General features: G+C 30.1%; 16 protein-coding genes across 16 annotated transcripts; 10 read left to right on the plus strand and 6 right to left on the minus strand. All coding sequences in view use genetic code 6, as the record gives it.

Moving 5' to 3' along the window:
• Positions 1 to 188: 188 nt before the first annotated feature.
• SS50377_26369 (Serine/threonine-protein phosphatase) lies at positions 189 to 1,457 on the plus strand (the record flags this gene model as incomplete). The annotated part of the gene is made up of 1 exon (XM_067910177.1): positions 189 to 1,457. The coding sequence occupies one exon, from the start codon at positions 189 to 191 to the stop codon at positions 1,455 to 1,457; it is 1,269 nt and encodes a 422-aa protein (XP_067762933.1).
• Positions 1,458 to 1,947: 490 nt separating this feature from the next.
• Positions 1,948 to 3,120, plus strand: SS50377_26370 (Kinase, NEK; the record flags this gene model as incomplete). The annotated part of the gene is made up of 1 exon (XM_067910178.1): positions 1,948 to 3,120. The coding sequence occupies one exon, from the start codon at positions 1,948 to 1,950 to the stop codon at positions 3,118 to 3,120; it is 1,173 nt and encodes a 390-aa protein (XP_067762934.1).
• Positions 3,121 to 3,784: 664 nt separating this feature from the next.
• Positions 3,785 to 5,005, plus strand: SS50377_26371 (Acid phosphatase; the record flags this gene model as incomplete). Its single annotated transcript, XM_067910179.1, has 1 exon — positions 3,785 to 5,005. One exon carries the CDS (start codon positions 3,785 to 3,787, stop codon positions 5,003 to 5,005), a length of 1,221 nt encoding a protein of 406 aa, XP_067762935.1.
• Positions 5,006 to 5,392: 387 nt separating this feature from the next.
• SS50377_26372 (uncharacterized protein) lies at positions 5,393 to 6,373 on the minus strand (the record flags this gene model as incomplete). Its single annotated transcript, XM_067910180.1, has 1 exon — positions 5,393 to 6,373. The coding sequence occupies one exon, from the start codon at positions 6,371 to 6,373 to the stop codon at positions 5,393 to 5,395; it is 981 nt and encodes a 326-aa protein (XP_067762936.1).
• A 1,098-nt stretch (positions 6,374 to 7,471) lies between these two features.
• SS50377_26373 (Tenascin-like protein) lies at positions 7,472 to 9,292 on the minus strand (the record flags this gene model as incomplete). The annotated part of the gene is made up of 1 exon (XM_067910181.1): positions 7,472 to 9,292. The coding sequence occupies one exon, from the start codon at positions 9,290 to 9,292 to the stop codon at positions 7,472 to 7,474; it is 1,821 nt and encodes a 606-aa protein (XP_067762937.1).
• Positions 9,293 to 9,894: 602 nt separating this feature from the next.
• Positions 9,895 to 12,234, minus strand: SS50377_26374 (uncharacterized protein; the record flags this gene model as incomplete). Its single annotated transcript, XM_067910182.1, has 1 exon — positions 9,895 to 12,234. The coding sequence occupies one exon, from the start codon at positions 12,232 to 12,234 to the stop codon at positions 9,895 to 9,897; it is 2,340 nt and encodes a 779-aa protein (XP_067762938.1).
• Positions 12,235 to 13,200: 966 nt separating this feature from the next.
• On the plus strand, positions 13,201 to 13,692 carry SS50377_26375 (uncharacterized protein; the record flags this gene model as incomplete). The annotated part of the gene is made up of 1 exon (XM_067910183.1): positions 13,201 to 13,692. The coding sequence occupies one exon, from the start codon at positions 13,201 to 13,203 to the stop codon at positions 13,690 to 13,692; it is 492 nt and encodes a 163-aa protein (XP_067762939.1).
• Positions 13,693 to 14,728: 1,036 nt separating this feature from the next.
• On the plus strand, positions 14,729 to 15,670 carry SS50377_26376 (Annexin; the record flags this gene model as incomplete). The annotated part of the gene is made up of 1 exon (XM_067910184.1): positions 14,729 to 15,670. One exon carries the CDS (start codon positions 14,729 to 14,731, stop codon positions 15,668 to 15,670), a length of 942 nt encoding a protein of 313 aa, XP_067762940.1.
• A 375-nt stretch (positions 15,671 to 16,045) lies between these two features.
• Positions 16,046 to 16,696, minus strand: SS50377_26377 (uncharacterized protein; the record flags this gene model as incomplete). Its single annotated transcript, XM_067910185.1, has 1 exon — positions 16,046 to 16,696. One exon carries the CDS (start codon positions 16,694 to 16,696, stop codon positions 16,046 to 16,048), a length of 651 nt encoding a protein of 216 aa, XP_067762941.1.
• Positions 16,697 to 16,816: 120 nt separating this feature from the next.
• On the plus strand, positions 16,817 to 17,338 carry SS50377_26378 (uncharacterized protein; the record flags this gene model as incomplete). Its single annotated transcript, XM_067910186.1, has 1 exon — positions 16,817 to 17,338. The coding sequence occupies one exon, from the start codon at positions 16,817 to 16,819 to the stop codon at positions 17,336 to 17,338; it is 522 nt and encodes a 173-aa protein (XP_067762942.1).
• Positions 17,339 to 17,391: 53 nt separating this feature from the next.
• SS50377_26379 (uncharacterized protein) lies at positions 17,392 to 17,763 on the plus strand (the record flags this gene model as incomplete). Its single annotated transcript, XM_067910187.1, has 1 exon — positions 17,392 to 17,763. One exon carries the CDS (start codon positions 17,392 to 17,394, stop codon positions 17,761 to 17,763), a length of 372 nt encoding a protein of 123 aa, XP_067762943.1.
• Positions 17,764 to 17,765: 2 nt separating this feature from the next.
• SS50377_26380 (uncharacterized protein) lies at positions 17,766 to 18,893 on the minus strand (the record flags this gene model as incomplete). The annotated part of the gene is made up of 1 exon (XM_067910188.1): positions 17,766 to 18,893. The coding sequence occupies one exon, from the start codon at positions 18,891 to 18,893 to the stop codon at positions 17,766 to 17,768; it is 1,128 nt and encodes a 375-aa protein (XP_067762944.1).
• Positions 18,894 to 19,587: 694 nt separating this feature from the next.
• On the plus strand, positions 19,588 to 21,120 carry SS50377_26381 (uncharacterized protein; the record flags this gene model as incomplete). The annotated part of the gene is made up of 1 exon (XM_067910189.1): positions 19,588 to 21,120. One exon carries the CDS (start codon positions 19,588 to 19,590, stop codon positions 21,118 to 21,120), a length of 1,533 nt encoding a protein of 510 aa, XP_067762945.1.
• Positions 21,121 to 21,280: 160 nt separating this feature from the next.
• Positions 21,281 to 21,559, plus strand: SS50377_26382 (uncharacterized protein; the record flags this gene model as incomplete). The annotated part of the gene is made up of 1 exon (XM_067910190.1): positions 21,281 to 21,559. The coding sequence occupies one exon, from the start codon at positions 21,281 to 21,283 to the stop codon at positions 21,557 to 21,559; it is 279 nt and encodes a 92-aa protein (XP_067762946.1).
• A 179-nt stretch (positions 21,560 to 21,738) lies between these two features.
• On the plus strand, positions 21,739 to 22,395 carry SS50377_26383 (uncharacterized protein; the record flags this gene model as incomplete). Its single annotated transcript, XM_067910191.1, has 1 exon — positions 21,739 to 22,395. One exon carries the CDS (start codon positions 21,739 to 21,741, stop codon positions 22,393 to 22,395), a length of 657 nt encoding a protein of 218 aa, XP_067762947.1.
• Positions 22,396 to 22,439: 44 nt separating this feature from the next.
• On the minus strand, positions 22,440 to 22,859 carry SS50377_26384 (uncharacterized protein; the record flags this gene model as incomplete). The annotated part of the gene is made up of 1 exon (XM_067910192.1): positions 22,440 to 22,859. One exon carries the CDS (start codon positions 22,857 to 22,859, stop codon positions 22,440 to 22,442), a length of 420 nt encoding a protein of 139 aa, XP_067762948.1.
• Positions 22,860 to 23,005: the final 146 nt, after the last annotated feature.

Here is a 23,005-nt window from a genome sequence, read left to right on the forward strand (position 1 = left end):
AAAGAGAAATAGGTAATATTATTTGTAAGCTACTATATAAATATAAAATAATGTAGGAAAGTATATACTTAGTTTGAAAATTCAACAAATAAATTTATTTTATTATTAATTCCAACAATTTTAGTAATTGCTAATCTGTAAAATATTATTTTCAATAGTTTTAAAGGATGTATATCTCCACTCCTTAAATGGACCAGTTTTAAAATATAACTGATTTTGTACAGGCATATAATTAGTAAGCTATTAAATAATAAAAGTCGATCATTAGTATAACAAATATGATAAAATTATTGAAAATATCAATAGAGTTACTATCAAAACTACCAAATGTTATTGACTATAATTCTGATAATTTTATTGCAATTGGAGATTTGCATGGTACATATATTTCTCTATTAGAAATCTTACCTGGAACTATAAATAAAGATGATAAATTTATATTTCTTGGTGACTATGTTGATAGAGGTTTTTTCTCAGTTGAAATACTATACGTTTTGTTAAGCTTACTTATCTAGTATCCAAATAATATTATTCTTTTACGAGGAAATCATGAGACGGAGAGTATGTCTTCGCAGAATGGGTTCTTTTTAGAATTGTTTATTAAATTCGTTAATTAGTAGTATTCGAATTGTAAAGAATTTTTGGAGTTATATTCGCTGTTTTTGTAACTATTCAATTCGCTTCCAATAGTTTGTACTACGCCCAATTATACCTTGCTGCATGCTGGTCCCGCTCAAATTCCACTTGAATAGATAAACTTATTGAACCGTTTTAAGGACCCTGAAAGTGATACCACAGATTATACATAGAATGACCCAATTTCAGATATTATCTGGTCAGATTTTGAAGGATAGTAGAAGTTCCCTTATGGAGAAAATTTAGCGCGAGGGGTATCAATAACTTATAACAGTTAGGCCATCAAAATATTTACTGGAGATAAATTACTGATACGGTCTCATACGTGTGTTTCAGATCCAATTATTGAATAAAATTTTATCAATATCTTCTCTGTAGCTATGTATGATGGTAGTAATAAGGCTAGTTTTTTCAATAAAAACCCTGTATTATTTACAGTAGACAATAAATGGAATATGGATAATTCTGCTATTTTTAATGAGTTTGACACCGATAATAACTTTAATGCTGTTTTTAGTATTCTTAATGGAACTACTGAACTTGAATTCAACGACAAATTTAATAACTTAATATGCTCAGATGGTATTTTTGAAATTATCGACTAGTAAATTACAATTATTGAATGCATTGGGGAATATTTTTTAGATGAAGGATTTTAGAGCTTATAGTTTATATCGATGCTTGAATTTCCTGAAGTAGTTTGTGAAATTTATGGGGAAAGTTTCCAGTCAAAAGGTTGGAAATTTCCAAGAATTTTTAATAAAAAGTTAAGTTTGGCAAAAGTTTAATAACTAATAGATACATGGGTAGTCAATGAATGAATTATCGATTGCCGTGAACTAACTGGCATTCTAGTATCAATCTTATTAGTTTTATCAGGTTAATTATAATCTAATTCATTTGTAAGTAATGTTATCATATAGTTAGTGTGTAACAAATTAATTATTATTATCTAATAGTCATTAGAATATCTTCCAAACAAGGTTAGCAAATTGTAGTGAAGAAAATTATTATAATTTAGAATTAACAGCCTAAAAACTCTTTAAATAATATTTCACTATCTTTATCATACTTCTAATACTTCATTAGTTCCACTATTTCTATTAATTCTAGTTATAAACTTTACTAGGACTTCTAAAATACACTCTCATTATATACAACAACATTATATATTATTATTACCCTTTAGCTTAGCTATAATATGCATCGAGCCATCAAAATCCTATCTAAAGCAGCCTTTACTTGCAACCTCAAATTTTTATTTTATATTAATATATCTTTATATATCCAATATCTCCACTCCACTTCAAAATGCAGCAAGGCACTGTTATTATTTCACCTGTGACATAAAATTAGTACCAGATCCTTGAGACAATTGGAACGGGCACCTACGCCACTTGCTACGCCGCTATTAACCTCAAAACAAACCTGCCTCTATGTCTCAAACAAATTCACTATTCGAGTCTGGAACCTGCCAACCAGCAGCTTTCAGCGCGCGAAGCATAACTACACGCCACATTAGTCCACCCATCAATCGTAACCTTCCAAGAGGCATTTTTCATCACACACAACGAAGAAACCTCGCTGCTTATTCTCATCGAACTCTGCGCGTGCTCACTAGAAGAACACATTCAGCTTCGAAAATGCCACTCCAATTTGACTTTTCCGATATTAACATTATTATACATATTCTAGGATATTATTTCTTCACTTTCCTATTTGCACTCGAAAAAAATCATACATCGCGACGTGGCGAGCAAGAACCTGTTGTGTATTTTCGCGGAGAACGATGTCTATGGCGAGTAGATTGAAAAGGTCAAACTCTGTGATTTTGGTGTCTCGAATCAGGGAAATTAGCTCCTGAAAACATAAATTGGGACGCCGCAGACAATGGCCCCTGAAATTTTCGATAATTTGTCGTACAGCAACAAATGTGATATTTGGAGCTGCGGGTGTGTTTTTTACGAAATTTTGACTCTGAAACCGCTGTTCGAAAATATGAACATGGTTTAAATCATATAATAATTAGATAATTTCAAATTAACTTTTGACCCGATTCTCGAGAGTTAGTATCAAAATTTTGAGTTTCTTAGCTTTGTTTTTGAGCTTGTTACGTCAATGCTCTAGTTAGATTAAAATTTGCGGCCTGAAGCAAAAGAAGTGGAAATTCAAATTCTCAACGCAATTTAGCGATTTAGTAAAGTAGAAAAAAGTGTTGAAAAAGTATATTTGGACTTCGACGGCGACAAATTTTTTAAAACAGAGGAACCGACTTTCTCCCCTCAAATCAAGCCTGTCGAGATGAAAAATAAGAGTCCTATTTTGACAGAAAAAATTCCTTCTAAATTAGGCAAGCTTGACAGTAAAACGATGAGTTTGTAGCAGATAAAGCAAAAATGGAAATCAGAAGGCCAAAAGGGTGGATAGGTGGAGATTTTAAGTGGTCTTACGCCTGAATTGGAAGAGTAAATGAATCGATAGTGAGGAAGATTTTGGATGTAATTGTAAATTACTTATTTTGCTTGCTTAATAAAAAGCTGTGGGAATGTTATGAGTTTGAAATAGGAACAACTTATAATAGATTGATAAGTATAGAGAATCATCATAAAACCTAAAAATATTGCAGTATTCTTTCATCTTACGTGATTTAATTATAAATTTTATATTTAAAGTATATACAGATTTATTGATAACCATATGTGTTTTGTAAAAAATAATAATACTCTTATAGTTCTAATAATATGAACTTAAAGCTACTAAGTACTTAATTTGAAAAAATAGGGGTTCTTTATTGTATAATTTTTTAGATTTAGAGTTTAGCATTATTATTACGTTACAAAAAATACATTCTTAAATTAGTGATAATTCACTAACATTTCGATAATTTAATGTAATAATAATAATGATTAAAAATCTGTTTTCTAGTAATTGAGTAAAAACCAGATATTATTACAGTTTATTAAAATTCAATATTATTGAAATATAATTAACTTATTCAATAATTAAACATTATCATTTTCCTAATTTTATGGTTGTATTATAGATAATCCATAACGTATAAACCGTTATACTTATTTTTAAAGGGTTAATAACTTAGTTTATCTAGATATATTATCTGTCTTCATTTAAAAACTCTAGTTATTTAAAAATGAAGAATCATAATTCATAACAAAACGTCACGACTCTTGAATTTTCACCTGTTCATGAATATTAAACTCTCAAGAATAGGCCAACCCGCAAAAATAAAATTATTATCATATGTATAATTTCCCTTATAGTTACTGTCTGCATAATTACTGCTATCGTTTTATGGGTTATTTTATCTAAACCTAGGCCAAGTAACCTTAAAAAAGTTATAGTTATAGCTAGGCATGGAGCAAGAACATCATTTTATTCTATTCCTGTAGAGATTGTACCGGATTGGAAGTGTGATTTACCATAAAAAATATCTTATGAAATGTAGTTAATGTTACTAAATACAACATCACCCACACCATGTCCCCCAGGGGAACTCGTTAAAAATGGATATCTATAACATAAAGAACTATCACAAAGGCTTAAAAGATAGTATATCAACACCAAGTTTGTGGCAGCAGATTATGATAATTCATAGATCAGACTGCGTAGCACGAATACAACTCGAACTCGTGCATCTCTATTGGGTTAGCTATCTATTCTGTTCCCAAATTAAGACTAATTTGATGTTGAAATGGCCGATAACCTAAATGATGGCTATCATCCACCATTCCCCTGCGCCTGGTAATCTGCATTTTAAGATTAAATCTATAAAACTCATGCTTCTAAATTTCCTATGAAGTAAGAACTTGATAAAGTAAATTCGGCATTAAAAACCAATAACTTAGACTGGAATAAAATTTGGGATGCACTGCGAGCTATAACTGGACGTGGTGACTAATTGCCTATATAAATTTCATAAGATACTTATTAATAAGTTGAAATAGCGAATAATATGTTTTGGCGATAATGGTTTTGTAATGAAAATACTATAAATTCCACTAAAATAGTACAAATTAATATCGGACCCATATTCAATGATATTATTCAAAAAATGACTCAAGATGCTCATAAGCTGAATATTATAACTGCTCATGATACTGTTGTAGCTCCGCTAATGACGGTATTAACCAACAGCAATTGGGACTGTAATTAGCCTAAGTTTGCAGCAGATATAGCAATAGAGCTAGACCAATAAGATTAAATCAGCATAAAATATAATGGATAGAAGGTGACTACACTTAACTGCGCATCTAAAACTTCATGTACATTATAAGAATTTATAGAACTTTTAACCCCATATGCAGTTTCTGGTTAGGCTAGAATAGATTTATGTAATGTTAAATTTAACTGATTTAAAATTAATATATATATATATTAAGATTATTATATCATAATTTAAAAATACTAAAGCACTTATTTTAAAAATCTAATTCTCTAAATTAAAAATTAATCATCTATTTTCATGTTTTGATACTTAATAATTTTACATCTCTTATAATTAAATGACTTCTATAAGAATATAGAAAATAAATATCAGAGTTTTTCTTAAATATAAAAAAATTAATTGCATTTAATTCTCATAAGACAAGTATTATAACACAAATAATAGCTATAAGATAACAGAATTTAATCAAATTTACTATTTAGAAATAATATTTTATGAAAAAAATATATATACAAATAATTGATGAGTATTAAAAATTATTCAGGATAATAAATATAGAGATTTTAATTTTCATCACTAAGAAATAGTATTTTTTCGTCTGACTATAACAAAACCGATGATACAACCAGCCCCAATACTAACAATAACAATTGAAGCTATCAAACCTACTATTGCTGCGACACTAAGCCCAGTTTTTAAAGCGGGGTCATCTTTATCTCCTGATACATTATAGGGCGGGTGTAAAACTAAATCTTAGCCATAATAAAATGAATCTTCTAACCCACAGTCGTATCCCTGGATAATTTAGACCCAATGCGCACCCATCGGAGTTTGCACAACGTAACCTGCACCAACAGAAGTATACCATGCAGTGGATAACATGATGGACTTGAACACATAGTAGTCTATCCAATAATCAAACGCTTCTTGTGGCGTAAACTGTGCATCATTTATTACCCAGAGCATGTCAATCCTAGAAACAGGTGTCGCAAAGGCACCAGTCAGTGCAGATAGATCGCCGTAAATAGGAGATTCTTTACTTTCATAATCATTCGCCGCCATATCTATAGCTTTCAACCGAGACATTTGATTAAGTTTTTTCGAGGCTAACCATGGTTGTAACCCATTTGTAGCGCGATATTCGATCGTTAATCTGACACTCTCCTTTTCCCATGCTACTTAATTAGCATTATCAAGGCGATAATAAATGAGCACATTAAAAGCTGGGGATGGTAGACTATTCAGCTTAGATTTGATTGAGGAGCCGAAATACTGAATTTGGTGTACATCAGTCCCATTTTTAAAGGATAATCTAATTAAATTCCCAACAGTATCGATTTTAATAGGGACGCCACGGCTTGGATGTGCAAGAAATTCTTCTGGGAGACCGCCAACAATAGGAATATTAAATACTAGCTGATAAACAGTATAGTTAGATATATCATCATATTTAATGTTGAAGATAGGCTAGAAGTCGAGAAGTACGGGTGCTTTCGTATGGTCATACTCAGTAGGCAGGTTATCTTTGATGGATTACAGAAGTAATATTAGCATTTGTAAAATAGATAGTTTATCTTTAAAGTGTATAATATAATATTAGTTTTTGAATTATAAAAAAATATTTATATAACTAAATAAAATTAGTATATTTAAGTTTTTATTTCGGTAAAATTTGCATAATTTAATAATATACCAACGAAATGTTCGAATTTAAGTGATATTTAATGTGAAATATTCAAACTTTTATTCTAATAACATATTAAAATTATACTTATTATGTATTTTTACTCTGTTTTATCTGTCATCTTTTTATTAGGATCAGTACTAAATAATAATCATAACTAACTAACGATTTTTATTTACTAATTTTGTTATACTAATTTATTATAATAACGTAAGTTTGTGCCTATATTTTTATAATTATCAGCTTGTTCTATTAAATTATTTAAAATCACAATTAAAAATACATTTATACTTCAATTGGTACTACTTAAAAATATATATTATATTATAACAATATATTATTATCAGTTATATTTGCAAAATATAAATATATAGACAGGCATTTTATACTTTACCTATATAGTTAATGAGTAGTTAACTTGCATAGCTATCATTATAAAACCTGTTTAATAAATGCCGAAATTTTTAAATAAAAATTAAATTTATTGGTTATCCTTCATAAATTAGCATATCTTTTATCGTTATCGACTTTCTAAACCATCGTTTACAATGATACTCATACCTACTTGCTACTTTAAACTATATCTATAATTTTTGCTCGTAAAAATTTAACCATATTAAATGAAATATTCATTTTGCTTATTATCTTAAAAATTTAGCTAATTTTCCGGTGACTCTTCCAATACTGTGTGTTTAACTAATTTCGATCATTCATTAACTTAGATATTCAGATTTAGATGCCACTTCTTGAAATGATAATCCTATTACCACATCTGTGACCAAATATTTAATATCAACCTGTCCTGTGATTCCTTTTCCATCTAAAAATAGAACTTTGTGACTATCATAATTGACGAAAACACAAATAACACCTATTTTGTACACTCACTCCCAAAGTTCCAAATATCTGATACTATATCTCCCCATCTAGTCTATTTTCTGTCTTCTACCCTAATTTTAATAAAACCCTCACTTAGCATACAGCTGGGTTTCATTAATTAAACCTGCCGAACTATTGCCCTTAATCTGCGGCATTCCTACCTCCCTGCTAGGCATCACAATTGAGTTCCTCCTAGGAATTTAGCTGCGCTTTTTGAAATAGAAGTAAATGCCAAATGCTGCTAAACCCAACACAATTAACACCATGACGACGATGCCTACGATCAAACCGGTCGAGTTGCCTTTCTGGTTTTGCTCGATTGGTTCACAACCCAGAATCGATGGGTTAAAAACCTCGCCTTTGGGGCAGTTCACGTCTATGCATTATCCGTGTACTATCTCATATCCAGCCTTACATATGGTGCACAATTCGTTGATCAGTGCATTTTCGGACTTGCAGGCGCTGCACTTTTTTCTGTCATCCAGAAGGTTTGTCTGGCAGACGCATTGCTCACCATCGCACGTGCCGTTGCGGTCACATTCCGTGCCATTGTAGACACAATTTTGGTGCACGCAGTTATTATTTATGAGCTAGAATGCTGGTAGGCAGTTAGAGCAACCAGTATTCGGATCTGAATGTTGATCGATACATTTACATATTCCAGTGTTCAGGCATGTGCCATGACCGCTGCATAGTGAGTCTCCGGTGATGCATTTTTCTGGGCGGCAATCGCGGTTATCGATGTGACCATAATATGTAGATCCTGACTTACACTCATAGCAGCCTTTGCGGGGATCATTGTAGATATAGTCACCGCAGTCTCCACAAACTAGCTAAACTCCTTCAATTATGCAGGTACCACGATGATAGCAGCTTCCAATCGGTGATTTACAGAGGTCTAAACCGCAGTTAAAGTCGTTATAATATAATTCGGAGTATCCTTCTTTGCATTAGCAAACCTTTCCGCTGGTTCCATTTTCGCATTGGCATTTATACCCTGAAGATTCCCCGCAGTATCCATTGTCGCTGCATATTTTATCACCTCTTACACAGTCAGGACTCACACATTCTGTGTTATTGTTAGCGAAAACTAAGCCATCTGCGCATAATTCACACGAAGATCCAGAAAATCCTGGGACACATCTACATTCAAAAGTGGTATAATCACAATTTCCGCGATTATTACACTCAGTATCACCTGTTTTGCAAATATTATGGATACACTTCCCATTATGAAGTGTAAAATCAGTAATGCATGTTGTACAGACGGAAGTTGGGTCAAAATTTCCTTCGCAAGTACATTTACCTTCACTATTACATTTACCTTTATTGTTGCATTCAATACCTCCGATAATGCAAGCGGTATCCACACAAATACGGTCAGATTATGGATTTACAAAAGCTGCTCCAGTAATACATTCTCTACACGCTTAACGTGGATCGTTTTTAGTATAAATACCACATCCATTACAAACGAATTCTTGTGCCTGTACATTCAATATACAATTAGAACGACCATAACATTCACCTTTGTTGGATTTGCATAAATCTACTGCACATTATTAACTATTGGGTATCAAACGTGTCCCAGTTGCACATTGGCAATAATATTCTGTAAATCCGGTGTTACAGCGGCATATATTTTTATTAACACCACCGCAAATCCCATTTCCAGAACAAATTGTATCATTTATAACACAATTTTAGTTTACACATTCAGTATTATTATTGACAGGGATCAAACCGGCTGAGCATTCATTGCATTTAAGGCCTGTAAAGTTAACGGCACACCTACATGACTAACTATCATTCTGACACTCTCCGTGACTACTGCAAATTATATTACCGATGAGACATTCATCTGCATAACATTTACCTTCAATAGACGTTTATCCTGATGGGCATGTCATTTATAATATTGGAGCGGGATTTATAAGGTGTAATTTAAGGTTATTTCCAAAGCTAATAAAATATTAAAAAGTATTTAAGAATTGCATATTGATAATTAAACATAATTATATAAATTTGTGGAAACATGTAACTAACATATTTATATATAAATGGTAAAGTTTCAGATTTATCATGATTCGCTTAAAGGATCTATAATTATTATATTTATTAAATTATATTTTCGTATTAAACAATGTTGTAATAAATTTTGTACTATGTTTATATGTATATTTGGCATAATCAAAAAAATTCAGCTATACATAAAATAAACAATTAATTTAATATTTTAGGGAAATACGTTACTAACATTAATATTATTTAAAGTAAGTCAAAAATAGGTTTTTTTGAAGAAGCAATATGTTAATTACTAGATATTGTATCAAAATTCACTAAAATCCGCTTAGAACCAATCACTGTCAGAATAAAATTAACCAATAAATAATATATTTATCCATTTAATCAGTTAAATCATTTGAGTGGTTACATTTTATAATTATAAGATAATAAAGATATAATATCTATAATTTTCTATTTACATAAATAAAAATCTCTCAAAACTTCTTCATATACCTAATATATCCTCAATACTCATTTAGTTTCCATTTTTATCTTCTTTTTCAGTCAATAGACCCCCAAATTTTTTATCAAACCCGCAAAGTACGCGCATTAACGCCTCTATTAGCACGTAAATTTCAACTTCGAAATCATCAAACTTCAGCATGGTAAAAATGCTCATACGCTCTATTTCGGTAACTATAAAACTCGTATTGAAATCCATTTTCCATTCCTTCAAAATTGTTATTAAATTATTTGCTAAAACTGGTCTGGAAAGTGGAAATTTAAGGATTCTAGATTCGAATTGTTTCGGAAATTTGAGTTCTTTGTTCCTAAATACGGATTTAGATGTAGAAAGTGGTAGTATAACAGTTATATTGTTAGTTGATATTTTCTACAATTTAGACTACTTCAACAGAAACTTAAAGAGTTAGGCAATTATGATTATTATATAATTATTAGATGATATATGTGCAGCCTCTTATTATGTAATTCCAGAAGTTCTGTGTGGAATGAGATCAGTTGCATCTTCTAAGTCTAGTTGAAAGTTGTTAAGAATGCACAAAATTCTAGCGGCTGCTGAAATTCGGTAAAATCGTTATGCAGTGTCTTAGATTTCTTCTAAATAAAGTTAGGTTTTCTGGACAAACCCGATTTTAGCTGGGGCATATATTGTGTTCATAAAATTGTTAAAAGTGACTAGTGCAAGCTCTTTGGGCTAAATTTTCTTAAATTGTGCTACTTTTATATGTTTTTAGTGCTTTTCAACTTAATTTGCTATATGTTAGTCATATTTAAAAATTATATCCTAAAGCTACAAATTAAGCCAAGTCAACGTCCTCTTCGTTGGTAAATAAGGATTTAGCAATTCCTTTGTTATCTTGTTTTATTACTACTAAATATAATTTTCTCTATTATTACGGAAATTTGTAATTTCTGTCGAAAATTAAGACTTTGGCTATTTATCAGCAGGTATCTCAGATTTAAATATAAGGAACTTAAACATTTAAATATATTAATTATTATATGCATCCTTAACCTTTTGATTTTATAACATATTTCTTAAACAAGAAACTTGAACTTCCATATCCCCAGTAGAAAGAACATTAACAATAATTTCAGATAATTCTGACTCTAATAAACGTAGAATTAGAAGCTAATCAGAGTGAGTAAATTGTGAAAGAGGTATAACAGCTAATTTCGTTGCTTAGCTAGATTTTCGTAAAATTGATGTTGCTTGACTACCTTTAGCATGTGAAAGTTAATTTAATTATAACGGGCTTGATGCTGATTTGTATTAATCTATAGCAACTTGAATATTTAAATTTTCATCAGATTGGTATATATTATTGATATTAATATCATTGTTACTTTGGATAATTTATGGTTTGATGTCTTTTATAATTTATATTGGAACCGCTTCTGGGGTTGGAGCATCTTCTCGAGATTCTTCTATTTTTTCTAAATCATCACCATCTAGCTCATAGTCCATAACTAATTATCCGTTTTCGAGTACTGCTTCTCCTGGAAAGAATTTGGTTTTATCATTTTCGTATAATTTTTCTTACAAAATACGTTCATCTTTTTATGGTTTAATATTTATTTCAATTTTTGTGTCATCAATTTCAGAAATTTATTTATCAATTGATACATTTTAAATACTGCTATTACTCTGAAAAGAATTGTTATATGAGATTGATTTTTATTTTTGTAATAAATCAAAACCTTAGTTTATTTTTGGGATTTTCGAATCACTAGTGTTGTTTTACCTCTTCGACAGTGGAGTGTAGTTTGAGTTTTTGGTTGAGATAATTTTAGTATTTTTAATTGCTTATTCATTTACTATCTTAGTTTCTATTTTCTTAGTTTCAGTAAGTGTTTATTATTCTGATATTAAACTTTCGTCATCTTCGAAAACGGCAAATGGATTCATGAGTAAATCAGGTTACATTTATTTTGGTAGTTTCTTCGGAATTTCAATTTTAATTGGTTATCCAAATGCCTCTGATGTATTACTCAGATTACTTAAGTTGCTTAAATTACTAAACTAACGATTTATAGTTTTTTTTAAATTTGAAGTTTCAGATTCACTTTTTTCATTTAAAGATGTAGGTATTTATGGAATTTCATTTGTTAATAGATTCAATGCATCATCTAATGACTGTGAATTTCTTGCACTAGAATTATGTGATGAAAGTTCAATTTGTGGAATTTATTATTTTACTTTTTCTTAATTATTTGGAAGATACAGACGAATAGCATCTTTATTGAATTCGATAGGATTATGTTGAACCTTAGGTCTGAAATCTGCATCGATGTGAATATTTTTAATTTTATTGAAGATCATTTTGTCTCAAAATTTACTACTTAGTAAAATATATAATAATAAATGTAAAAATCATTTGAAATAAAATAGAAGATTAGAAAAATTTGCCATTTTATAAAATAGTTTATATTTTATAATGTTCTAATAATAAAATAACATAAACATTGATATATATTGAGTTCTAATACTTACTAGTCACTATTTTATTTGGTTACAGTATTATGTTAGTATAATTATTAAATTAAGAAAAATTAAGTTATTTGATAAGTAATAAAGTAATTTTTAGATTTCGTTTATTTTATGTAAGATAAACATTTATTTATTAATAAAATTAGATTAAACTTGTATCAAGCGATGCATATTTAAAATTTTATTAAGGATTTAGGAATTACTAAAAGAAATATTATAATTAATAAGGGTTTCACTCGAATATGTTATTCATGGGGTAAAATTGTTATAATAATAAATTTTATTGTACCTTTATGCTTTAATTTTGTTCCTATAGAAAGAGCAATAAAATATTTATTTCGTTACTGTATTTTCTTAAACTTAGATAATCACGTATTGCTTATAATTTTTATTAGTTCATCTTATTTAGACAATCTAATTTTACTAATTATATGAAATTAAATTCATACTATAAAATTACTTATCAATTTTTGTTAATCTGTGATTTTATGTTATTCGATTAATATGGAAAAACAACTAGTAATATAAGTATTCTAATATTACTAATATGCGTGTAATTTTTTATTTTGAATACCACGTTCTTTAGAATTGTAAAATGAAATATTGAAAGTAGTTTGAATCTAAATAAAATAAAGTATTTCGACGATACCAGAGTCTCAAAGAGTTAATACCCGGCCTTGATTTTTTAAATAATGGTAATTAGAGATTAATTATTTTCTATGATTTACACTACTTAATTGTAGATTATTAAATGATTATTATCAACTATTTAATACTATTTCTACTGAACCAGAATAAATGCACAGTTAAACTCCAGAGCTTCCATGCATTACTAGGCCCCATTGTAGATAATATATTATGAAAAAGAACTACACATTCATGGTTAAAAAGAATAAATCTAACTTAGATAGATAGCCTTCATAATTAAGTGTCCCTGAAAAGCAAACTAAATTTTTAGACTTGTAAGTTGTAGATTTATCTGAATGTGAAGTGTTTTCACATATTAAAATGTAAAGAGTCATAGATATCAAAGAAAATATAAGTCTAGACGAAATATAAAAATAAATTATGTTTGATGAAAAAATAAGCAGCTTAAAAGTGAAATTAAAAGTTAACATATTAAACTTCAAAACTTATTAAAGCATACCACTTAAGAAAATGAGCTAAAGTATTAATAATATAATTGATATTTTTAGTAATATAGTCTAATAATAAGAAGATACTTATGTGAAATTAGGTTACGGAATTAAATTTATGAAGATGAAAAAGGAATTACTATCAATAGTTTGATTTAATTAATAAAAATAGTTTAATATAGGAATATTTGTATAATTAAAATGTATTAAGACCATTTTAGTGATTATAGATTTGTTCATAAATATTAGAGTTTTTATATTAACTCTAATAAATAATATAGATCCTAATAATCTTTATGTATTTAATAGTTCTAATAATACACGAAAATTTATAACTTATCATACTTATAGGATCTTATCTAATACTAATTTAGATGAAAAATTTAAGTAACGAAAATGAGTATTGGTAGATAAATTTAAGTTATCATGAATTATATACTTTAAACTACTATCTGCTAATACTTGAACGAATAGGATGTGCGAATTTCCTTGTTTTGACATAATATTTATTAGCCGTTAAATATTACCAATATAACGTATCGAATAAAAATAGAAATTGTAAGATATTTAATTTTATTAAAAAATTATCGAGACTTTAGAAAATAGAAGTCTGCAGTTAACATAAGCTTCAATTTTTATTATTATGCCTAATTAAATTTTCTATTATATATTATAGGAGCTCTATGATTCAATATTATTCGACTTTACCACTCATCTAAAGTATACACAGGTTAATAATTATCATCATGAGTGATTTATATATTATTGGTAAGACAGGTTATTGTAAATTACCAGCAGTAATGAAGATAATTAAAATAACAATTAATTCAAAATTTATGTTATTAACTTATAGAATCCTTTACGGTTATATTTATGATAAAAATTGTTTTATTTATTGAAAATAATGTCAATTATTATTCACTAGCCAAATTTGATAAATAAAAGTATATTATAAAATTTATTTAAATTGAATCATATCGTACTAAGTAAATTCATTTTGAATTCAAGTATAAATAATCTATCGTTTTATATATTTTATAGTAATTTATATTTTTTAAGTTTTAGATTTATGATTTATACTAATAATATATTTTAAAAATTATTATTAAAATTTGCAAGATAATAAAGATTATAAAATATATATTAATTATATAATTGCCACTCTAAATTTCCGCATTCCTTAACACTAAATGCCTCAAAACGTTAAGTACCCCGAAATGACATGCTCTCGTGCTGACGACTATGCAAAGGCTGCCGATGAATTAAATGCAGCTATGGTTGGTAAAGGTAACAACAAGGATGAACTTATTCGCATCACCAAGCAATTCAATGCCTTAGAACGTCTGGAAATTGCCAAGCAATACGAAGCCAAGCAAGGAAAGAATCTCATAGCTGTTTTCAAGGACGAGCTTAAGGGTGATCTTGAAATGTACTTCTGTGTTCTCTATAGCGGATATTACAATCAGTGGGCTACCTGGATCTTTGAAACTATTCAGGGCAAGAAAGATAACATAGACGACTTATGCGAATTACTATTCATGCTTACCAAGGAAGATTATGACCAAGTTTCTGCTGTATATGAACAAACCTACGGTGTTAACATGAAGGATTCTATCTGCGAAGATATCAAAGATTCTTAAATTTGTGGTCTTATCAAATATTTCCTCGAATCTAACAACAAATATGGTGCCGGTGCTGAAAAGCTCGCTGACTATTTATTTGAAAAGATGGATAGTGATGAATGCGAAAAGCGTTTCACCAACATTCTTTGCAATTGCCACTCTCGTATTTATAAAGAAGTGTGCGATAAGATGAAAGAAAAACACGGTAAGGATATGGAAGAAATAATCAAAAAGAAGTTCGGTGGTAAGCAAGAATTCGCTTTCCTTGATGCTCACCACTCTCTCCTCGATCATAAGACTGGTGTTGCCCGCCAGCTCTATCTTTGCTTCAAAGGTTTAGGTACTGATGAAAAGATGATGATCAAGATCACTTAACTTTTCGGTGATAGAATGAAAGGAGGACTTATCCAGTAGGCTTATTCTCCTTTTGGTGACGTCACTAAGGATATCAAAAGTGATCTTTCTGGAAAGGATGAAGATCTTATACTTGCCCTCTGGGGATAAGAGTGAACATCCTTCTTTATTAATGCTAAAATAATTTTTTATCCAACTCGAATAAAAATCTTCGGTTGAAATATAAGATAACGACTATGATATGTATCCATATTCACTAACTTTTTTATAGTCTCTCCCAGATTGTCCTGATAAGCTACTACTAAGTAGCATTCTCAAAAAAGTTAAATCTTAGCTTATTCAGAGTTTGTAACAATATTAGGCTGAAATTTAATCATAGTAAACAAGAATTATAGAACTATAGTCAACATATCAAATTCTTAAGAAATAAAATTCTAGTTTTATACTGCCTGCTAAAATTTTGATAATTGGAATTTTTTTAGGGATACTGAACAGATATATATGAATATATAATATTGCTTTTATCTATATTCACTACTCTTCACTTAACGTTGTAACTTATACAGATTCTACGTCTAAATCAAAAGAATCAAACTATAGTTCTAGCATACCACTGATAGACAAGTTTTCCCCAATATCAAGTTAAATAAATTAACTTTTTCGATCTACTCCCTCTAAAAAATCAAAAAATGTTTAAACTGATACTTCTAAATCATTTTCGTAGAATAAACATTATTCAATTTTATATGAAAGTTCATCAAAATATGTTATCTCATTGAATTTTACATATCTAAGCATATAATCCTAGAGATTTGTTGTTGAATATACAGACTCATCTGATACCGACATTGGGCTAAGTTCTTAATCTAGATCTAAGTCTTATGTACATTCGGATTCGCCAAGATCTTTAAAAAGACAAGTATTTGAAGCAGAGAACGACTGTGAAATATGCAACCTCTAAGAAAAATTATTTTCCTAAGCTGTTAACTTATTAATAAGCTCAGATGGATTAAATTTTTAATAATCTTTGGATTTTGTAGAAATTTAAGTCTAATCAAATGATGATGTGTTTAAATTTTTCTAAATAGAAGATTGATGGGATAATGTTTTATTTAAACTTAGAGCTGGGAGTATGAATGAATCTATACACGAACTCTGGCTTTCAGATTTGTTTTTACGCATTTGTTTAACAAATTTTATATCATATTTTATATATTATTATCATTAAATATTATTTTAAATTTTATAAACAAAATAATTCTTAGTAACTATATATGATAAGTATGAATACTAGTTCATTTAATGTCGTTTTGCTGCCAACGACAATTCGGAAAGCAAAAAACGGTTAGTATTAATTAACTATACAGCTAACAATAAGGAGGATATCTAGCAGGTTGGCTTCTCCAACCTCTCCCTCAAATTGATCAATAATTTAAAAAGGTAAAATGCATGCAACTTGGCGAACACATTGAAATTGAAGCAAAAGAGTCTTCCCAAATCTAACCTGCTAATATCCAAGAAGCGCTAGATGCAGAATTTATGACTTCGACAAAATTAGACTTTAATAGGCGAGGAAGCAACATTGATTGTTTCCACGAACAGTGGCTATTAAGCTAAAGTAAAGTATACTAAATAGGCTCACTGGATTTGGACAAATTGGCTCCAAAAGAAGGGAAATATTATGAAATGCACCAGACAACAGATTACAACATGATCGAGCGGTTTATAGACGTCCTAGAGTACTAGAACAATTAAGCGGAGGACCACATCAACTATCTGTTCAAAATGATCGAAAACAGTCTTCCCAAATATACTAAAAAGTGAGTTTTTGCTGTTTCCCAAAATATATATTTAGTAATAATCTACTGTATCCCAAAATGAGCATACCGAACCGAACGCTCTACGATTAGCTCCTCTAGAAAAGCCAGTGCTCCAGAATATCCAAACTACCGCAATTCAACCCGAGAGCTAGCTTCCACCGCACGCTCTCCAAGTCAGAGTGTATCGAAGAGGAGCTGATTACGGACTTCAGAAAAGTGCCCCTACACAGATCGTATGCCTCTAGTGACCACTACGCGTTTACCCCAACTGAAAAGCGCACACCTTTCGTAGTTGATCGCTCGTCCTACCTCTACGAGTCTGTACGGCTCGCGTCGCAAGCGAGCTACACAGATGTAGAGCGGAGCTTCAAGTTTCTACAGTCGAAGAAACAGTACCAAATAAACAGATACGACAGAAAATTAAAATGAGCTCAGAATGCTAACAGGTCTTCGAGGGTCGGTTGCGGGGCGGGTTGCGTTTGCGCCGGTTAGGCCTAAACTTGCTCGGGCTGGAACTATTGGGTAGGCTGTTGTGCTAATTGTTGTTGTGGCGCCTGGGGCTATTACGCAAATTGCTGCGGAATGTTCTAAACCCGCTGTTATTGCATCATTTAGGGTGGCTGCACGCACACACCACCTTGCTAGACAAACTACTACATCATTGGGGGCTGTCCCTGCATCATTGGGACAAAATTTTACTGGTTCAGTGGCTGGAATGCGCTCTGGCTACTGGTGCTGGGAGGCTCAGTTATGTGCTGTGATGGAGTTTGGGGTGCTACGTAGTCTGAAACTGAAGCTTTTGGTGCGAAATTTCCGTACTCTGAAGGCGGATCGCTGATGCTTACCGGCCTAGTGCCTGTGAATCTGCCTTTCACCATATCCTCAATAAGGTCTGGGACATCTTGGAATTCTGCACTAACGTGAACTTGCTTACAAATGGTCAGAATTGGACAAATACAGATTCTGAACTCGGAAACGTAGTTTTGAGCCCATTTGATATTGTTTCCAGCCTTGTACTCTCCCGCCAAGCTTTACAAAATCTACGACATCATTTTGATAACAAATCCGAGGATTTGGGTTATCATAGTCTGTATTTGTTAGGATATGTTTAAAGTAGCGACTATAGATATGGTTTTGAGCACATATACTGATTCTTAAAACTAATCTTAGATCGGCTTTTTAAGCGATTTTTGGTATCTCATCGCTGTGATAAGGCAGTTGTTCAGTGCATCTACTTCTATTGAGAGTGAGTTAAGTTTTAACAATACATTTTCTTACTTCAATACTTAATAGCCTAGATTATTTAAAGGTCTTGGTGAGCATTACATGCCTTATTCACATTTAATTAAAATCATAAATAGTAAGTATATTGCTTTCAGCTATTACAGGTCGTGCCCTTTGATCAGTACCTTAATGATATTTTCGACGACTTAATCTTATGAATACTTATCTACTTAACCTGTATAGAATACATAAACAGCATTAATCATAGAATCATCTGGGACTTGTTCGTCATTAGATGTTGCTTTTTTAATATTAGACCCAAGTACAGAGAACATTTAATATAAATTAATAATATAACTAGATATTATATATAAATATATACTAATTAAATCTAACTCACTAAAAATTTTTACTTATTTCATTGGTCTCTTCCGATATTTTTTTATCTAGTTTCGCTAATTTATTAATTTATATTTAACATCTTAATTTAGCTACTTTTATTTATTTTATGCAATCAATATCCTAGATCTTAATTTCATGAGAGTCCTTCATATTTTTGTAGATATTATTAATTGCATATTATAATATTAATTGAAAATTCAGTACAACATTACTAATATTTTTACGGTTAAATCCATAATATATTAACTATTCGTATTGATTTAATTTTAATGTAATTGGAAATCCATTGTATATTATCGAGAGTAACAATATCCTATTAATATATGTTAACTTAATTTACGAATCCATGATGGTGCCTTAATTATCATTGTAGTTATTAAAAAATTATGTATTATTAAACAACTATTATTTTTATAATTAGTATTGAAAATCAACAAACTTAATTATATATTAATATTTTATATAATTTCAATATCAATTTTTTATAGTTATATTAAATATACTAAAAATAACGATAGCAAATATCACTTTTAGTATACATAAACTATACATGGAAGTCTAAAACATAACTTGTTTTTTTAATATAAATATAAATAAACAATTTAAATTTATTACGTAGATTAAATAATGTTGAGTCTACTATCCGAATACACAATTCTTACATAATGTTATTCAGACTAAACAAACTTAGAAATTAATGAAGTTAAAAGTTAGATACAAGTTTACTTGTTTCCTACCGGAAAAGATGATTGTAACGAGCTCCCTAGTGCAGTTATTCTGTAAGTTACTTTTTAAAATCCAGCTCTTGACGTCTAAATAGTTAGCACAGTATTTTAATATAAAAATTCAATTAAATTTAACATACCGATACCAAATATTGCTTTATATTTCGATGTTAAAGCTTCTTAATTAAAATTAAAAAGTTATAATCAGGTACTTGTCTAATAGATATAGGAAATAACATTAACTAGAAGTAAAGATACAAATATACTCTATAATTTAGCCGTATCTTACGATTAAAAGATATTTACCACTACTGCTAATTTTCCTAAAACATTTACAACTATAAATGTGATAAATGCCATGCTCATAATAACAAACTCAATTAAAACATATACTATTCCATATGACGGAAAGTCAACGGTAGATTCTGCAGCTAAAACTGTGGTATTGATGTTTGAAAACACAGATCTTTCTCCTATATTATATGACACTGGTGTACTAAATATTCGTCTAGAAAGTGAGTATGGATCTGCAGATGTATTTTCAAGTTGTTATGCAAAAACAAATCTACTAGAATATAAAAACCAACCATCTCCAGGTAATATTTTAGAATTTACACCTTACAGTAATAGCCTCTATATCGAAATAAATCAATCAGAATATTTTGTATAAGAATTAGCTAAATGTACTTCATTAAAAATAGTAATAACTGTGAATGATGGAGTATGTTAATTAATAGGTAGACTTCCTGCAGCTTCAATGCAGTTTAATATATAAGTAAATACAAAGTTTTAGGCAAATCTTGATCATAACGGATTTCCAGATCTGGAACCACCGGCACTTTCTTTTGTGGAATGCATGCATGTTTTAGAAAAAAATGGTTAAAAAGCCCATATTAGTGTGTCTTATTATGATGCTAAAAATATTGCTATTAATAGAGTGTATATGGATACAAAAAGTATACAGTAATCCTGTTTTGAAAATGTACACATGAATCTAGAAGATAGCACAATAACAGTTACTGCAACGCGGATTTGTCCGGTTGTACTAAAGTAAAGAGCTTAGATGATACTGAAAACGTATAGTTCATAGCACACATATTTTTTAGAATAATCAGATGATCTATTAAATATTGAGTTTGATCTAGAAGGTGATTTAAAAGTATAGTTTAATAGCATATCCAACGATATAGTAGAGAAAATAAAAGATTCTTATAGTTTTAGACTATTAATCTTAACTAAAAAGGGAGTTTTTATAGATGTGTTATAGCCAACGTTCTCCACGACTACATTTGAGGAAATAATTATTATTAATATAATCATATTAATATCTACCTTGTCAATTAGTGTGGTTATAGGTGGCTTAAATATATTTTATAAAAGAAAGTCTAAATTATCTAAAAGAATCAAGAAAACCATTGAAATAGATGAGATATGAACTAAACTATTTATTCAATAAAATTAAGAATTTTTAAATGAAACTGCGTATAATTTAATAAGAAGCTCGTGCTTACAGTTGTAGGTTGGTAAAGATAAATGTTCATTCCACTCTAATAAAATAAAATATATTATTATATTACCATACATATGTTGTATTAATGGATCTATCTTCTAGTTAAATCGGGTCATAAAGCTTAGAACAGACTCGTTCTCCCTAAATATTGCCAAATAGAATTATTTTTGAAGATAATTAGCATTTCAACAAGGATACTTAGGTTAGAAGAAGTGCTCGTAGTTCACCAATGCCAAATAAACACATCTATGATGCTGTAGAAAGACAAGAAAAAATAAAGGTAGAGCAGTTTAAAGCCAACGAAGATCATACCACAGAACTGTTAAATAAAAGCACGTATATGTACGTTTATGATAATGAATGACTTGCTTTCTGATATCTTCTTTAGTTTATCTTTATCTACTAGTATCACCTTATAACTATACTATAATCAACAATTTTAATTAGTGAGCAACTATTAACCGCGCAAAATTTTGATTTTAGTAAATATAGTTATTATTATATATAATTATTAGTTATGTTCCGCTCATTTATTGTGTAAAAATGTCGCAGGTATATGTCTAAGACCTCTCCGAAAAGCTAGAAAATAATACGCCGCTAACATCGCGTGAACAAGCTTATTTAGAACAATCTTATGCTAATGCATAATACTAAAATTACACAGTTCGCGACCGCGAGGTGCGCGCGAAAAGGATCGAGAACGAGCTCAACAACAAGCTTAAAAATACAAATCAGGCAGAATACTAGGACCAGTAGCATATTTAGCTCTTAAAACTGCAAATTTAAAAGGAAGTTAAAATCTACAATCAGCTCAAGGAGGTTTACGAGAACGCGAAGACTGAGAAGCTAATTTTGATGGAAGAATTCGATAACTTAACCAAACCAAGGCCTCCATAGGCGACCCAGAACGATGTTAGCTACTTTCAGTAGTAAATCGCTAGTTTTGAGTCCCAGAATTACGATTTGAAGCAGAAAATCAGAGACACACACAAGAAAATCGACGAAATGGCTGTATTTTTGTAATAAAATAGTGAGAAGCAACTAATTCAAGTTCTGGACCGAAAAATTAAGGAAGAAAAGCGGCTAAATGACAAGATCAGACTCGAGGTTTACGAGAAAAACAACGAGTTGTATCTTATGCGGGAGAAGGTGAAACAGGAGAAGAGGATGTGCAAGGCTGTTTCGTCGAAAGTGGAGTGAATTGAAAATTAGTAAAATCAGGCGACAAATCCTAAATACTTCACTCAAAATTTCTTGTACTTTATCAATGGAATCAAACCTGTAACCAAATTTTAGTTATGTTTAAGTGCTTTGTGCTTCACTTTTATCTGCTTTACCAGATTGAATTTAGTTAATTTATTAGAAATATTGTTTACTTCATCTAGCTCTGTTTCTGTGAGAAACTTTCGCTCACTACTTTTCTTCGGATAACCATGAGCGGTTAACATCATAGAATATGGAGAGCTCGTGGTAGTCGCCGTCTTCTTCTTTTTCTGTACGCTATCTGCCATCAGTATCTTTGGAAACGATGAAAACAACTACGAGCTCTTCATCGGCTTGCTATTCTGCAAGTAAGCGATGTCTATATATCTTCGTTCTAAATTAAACGCATTATCAATCACTTCTGACTATTTCAGAGTCATGCCATGCTTAAATTAATTCATTATTTCAACTTACACGATATTTTATACTTATTTTATCCCTAATCAGATTTTATAGTTTGCTAGGGTTTAGTTTCGAAATATTCCCCACTCCATTTATCGAACTTTTACTATTATTATTATTATTATTATTATTATTATTATTATTA

Source organism: Spironucleus salmonicida, chromosome 6, assembly GCF_000497125.1.
Source record: "Spironucleus salmonicida strain ATCC 50377 chromosome 6, whole genome shotgun sequence".
Lineage (NCBI taxonomy): Eukaryota > Fornicata > Diplomonadida > Hexamitidae > Spironucleus > Spironucleus salmonicida.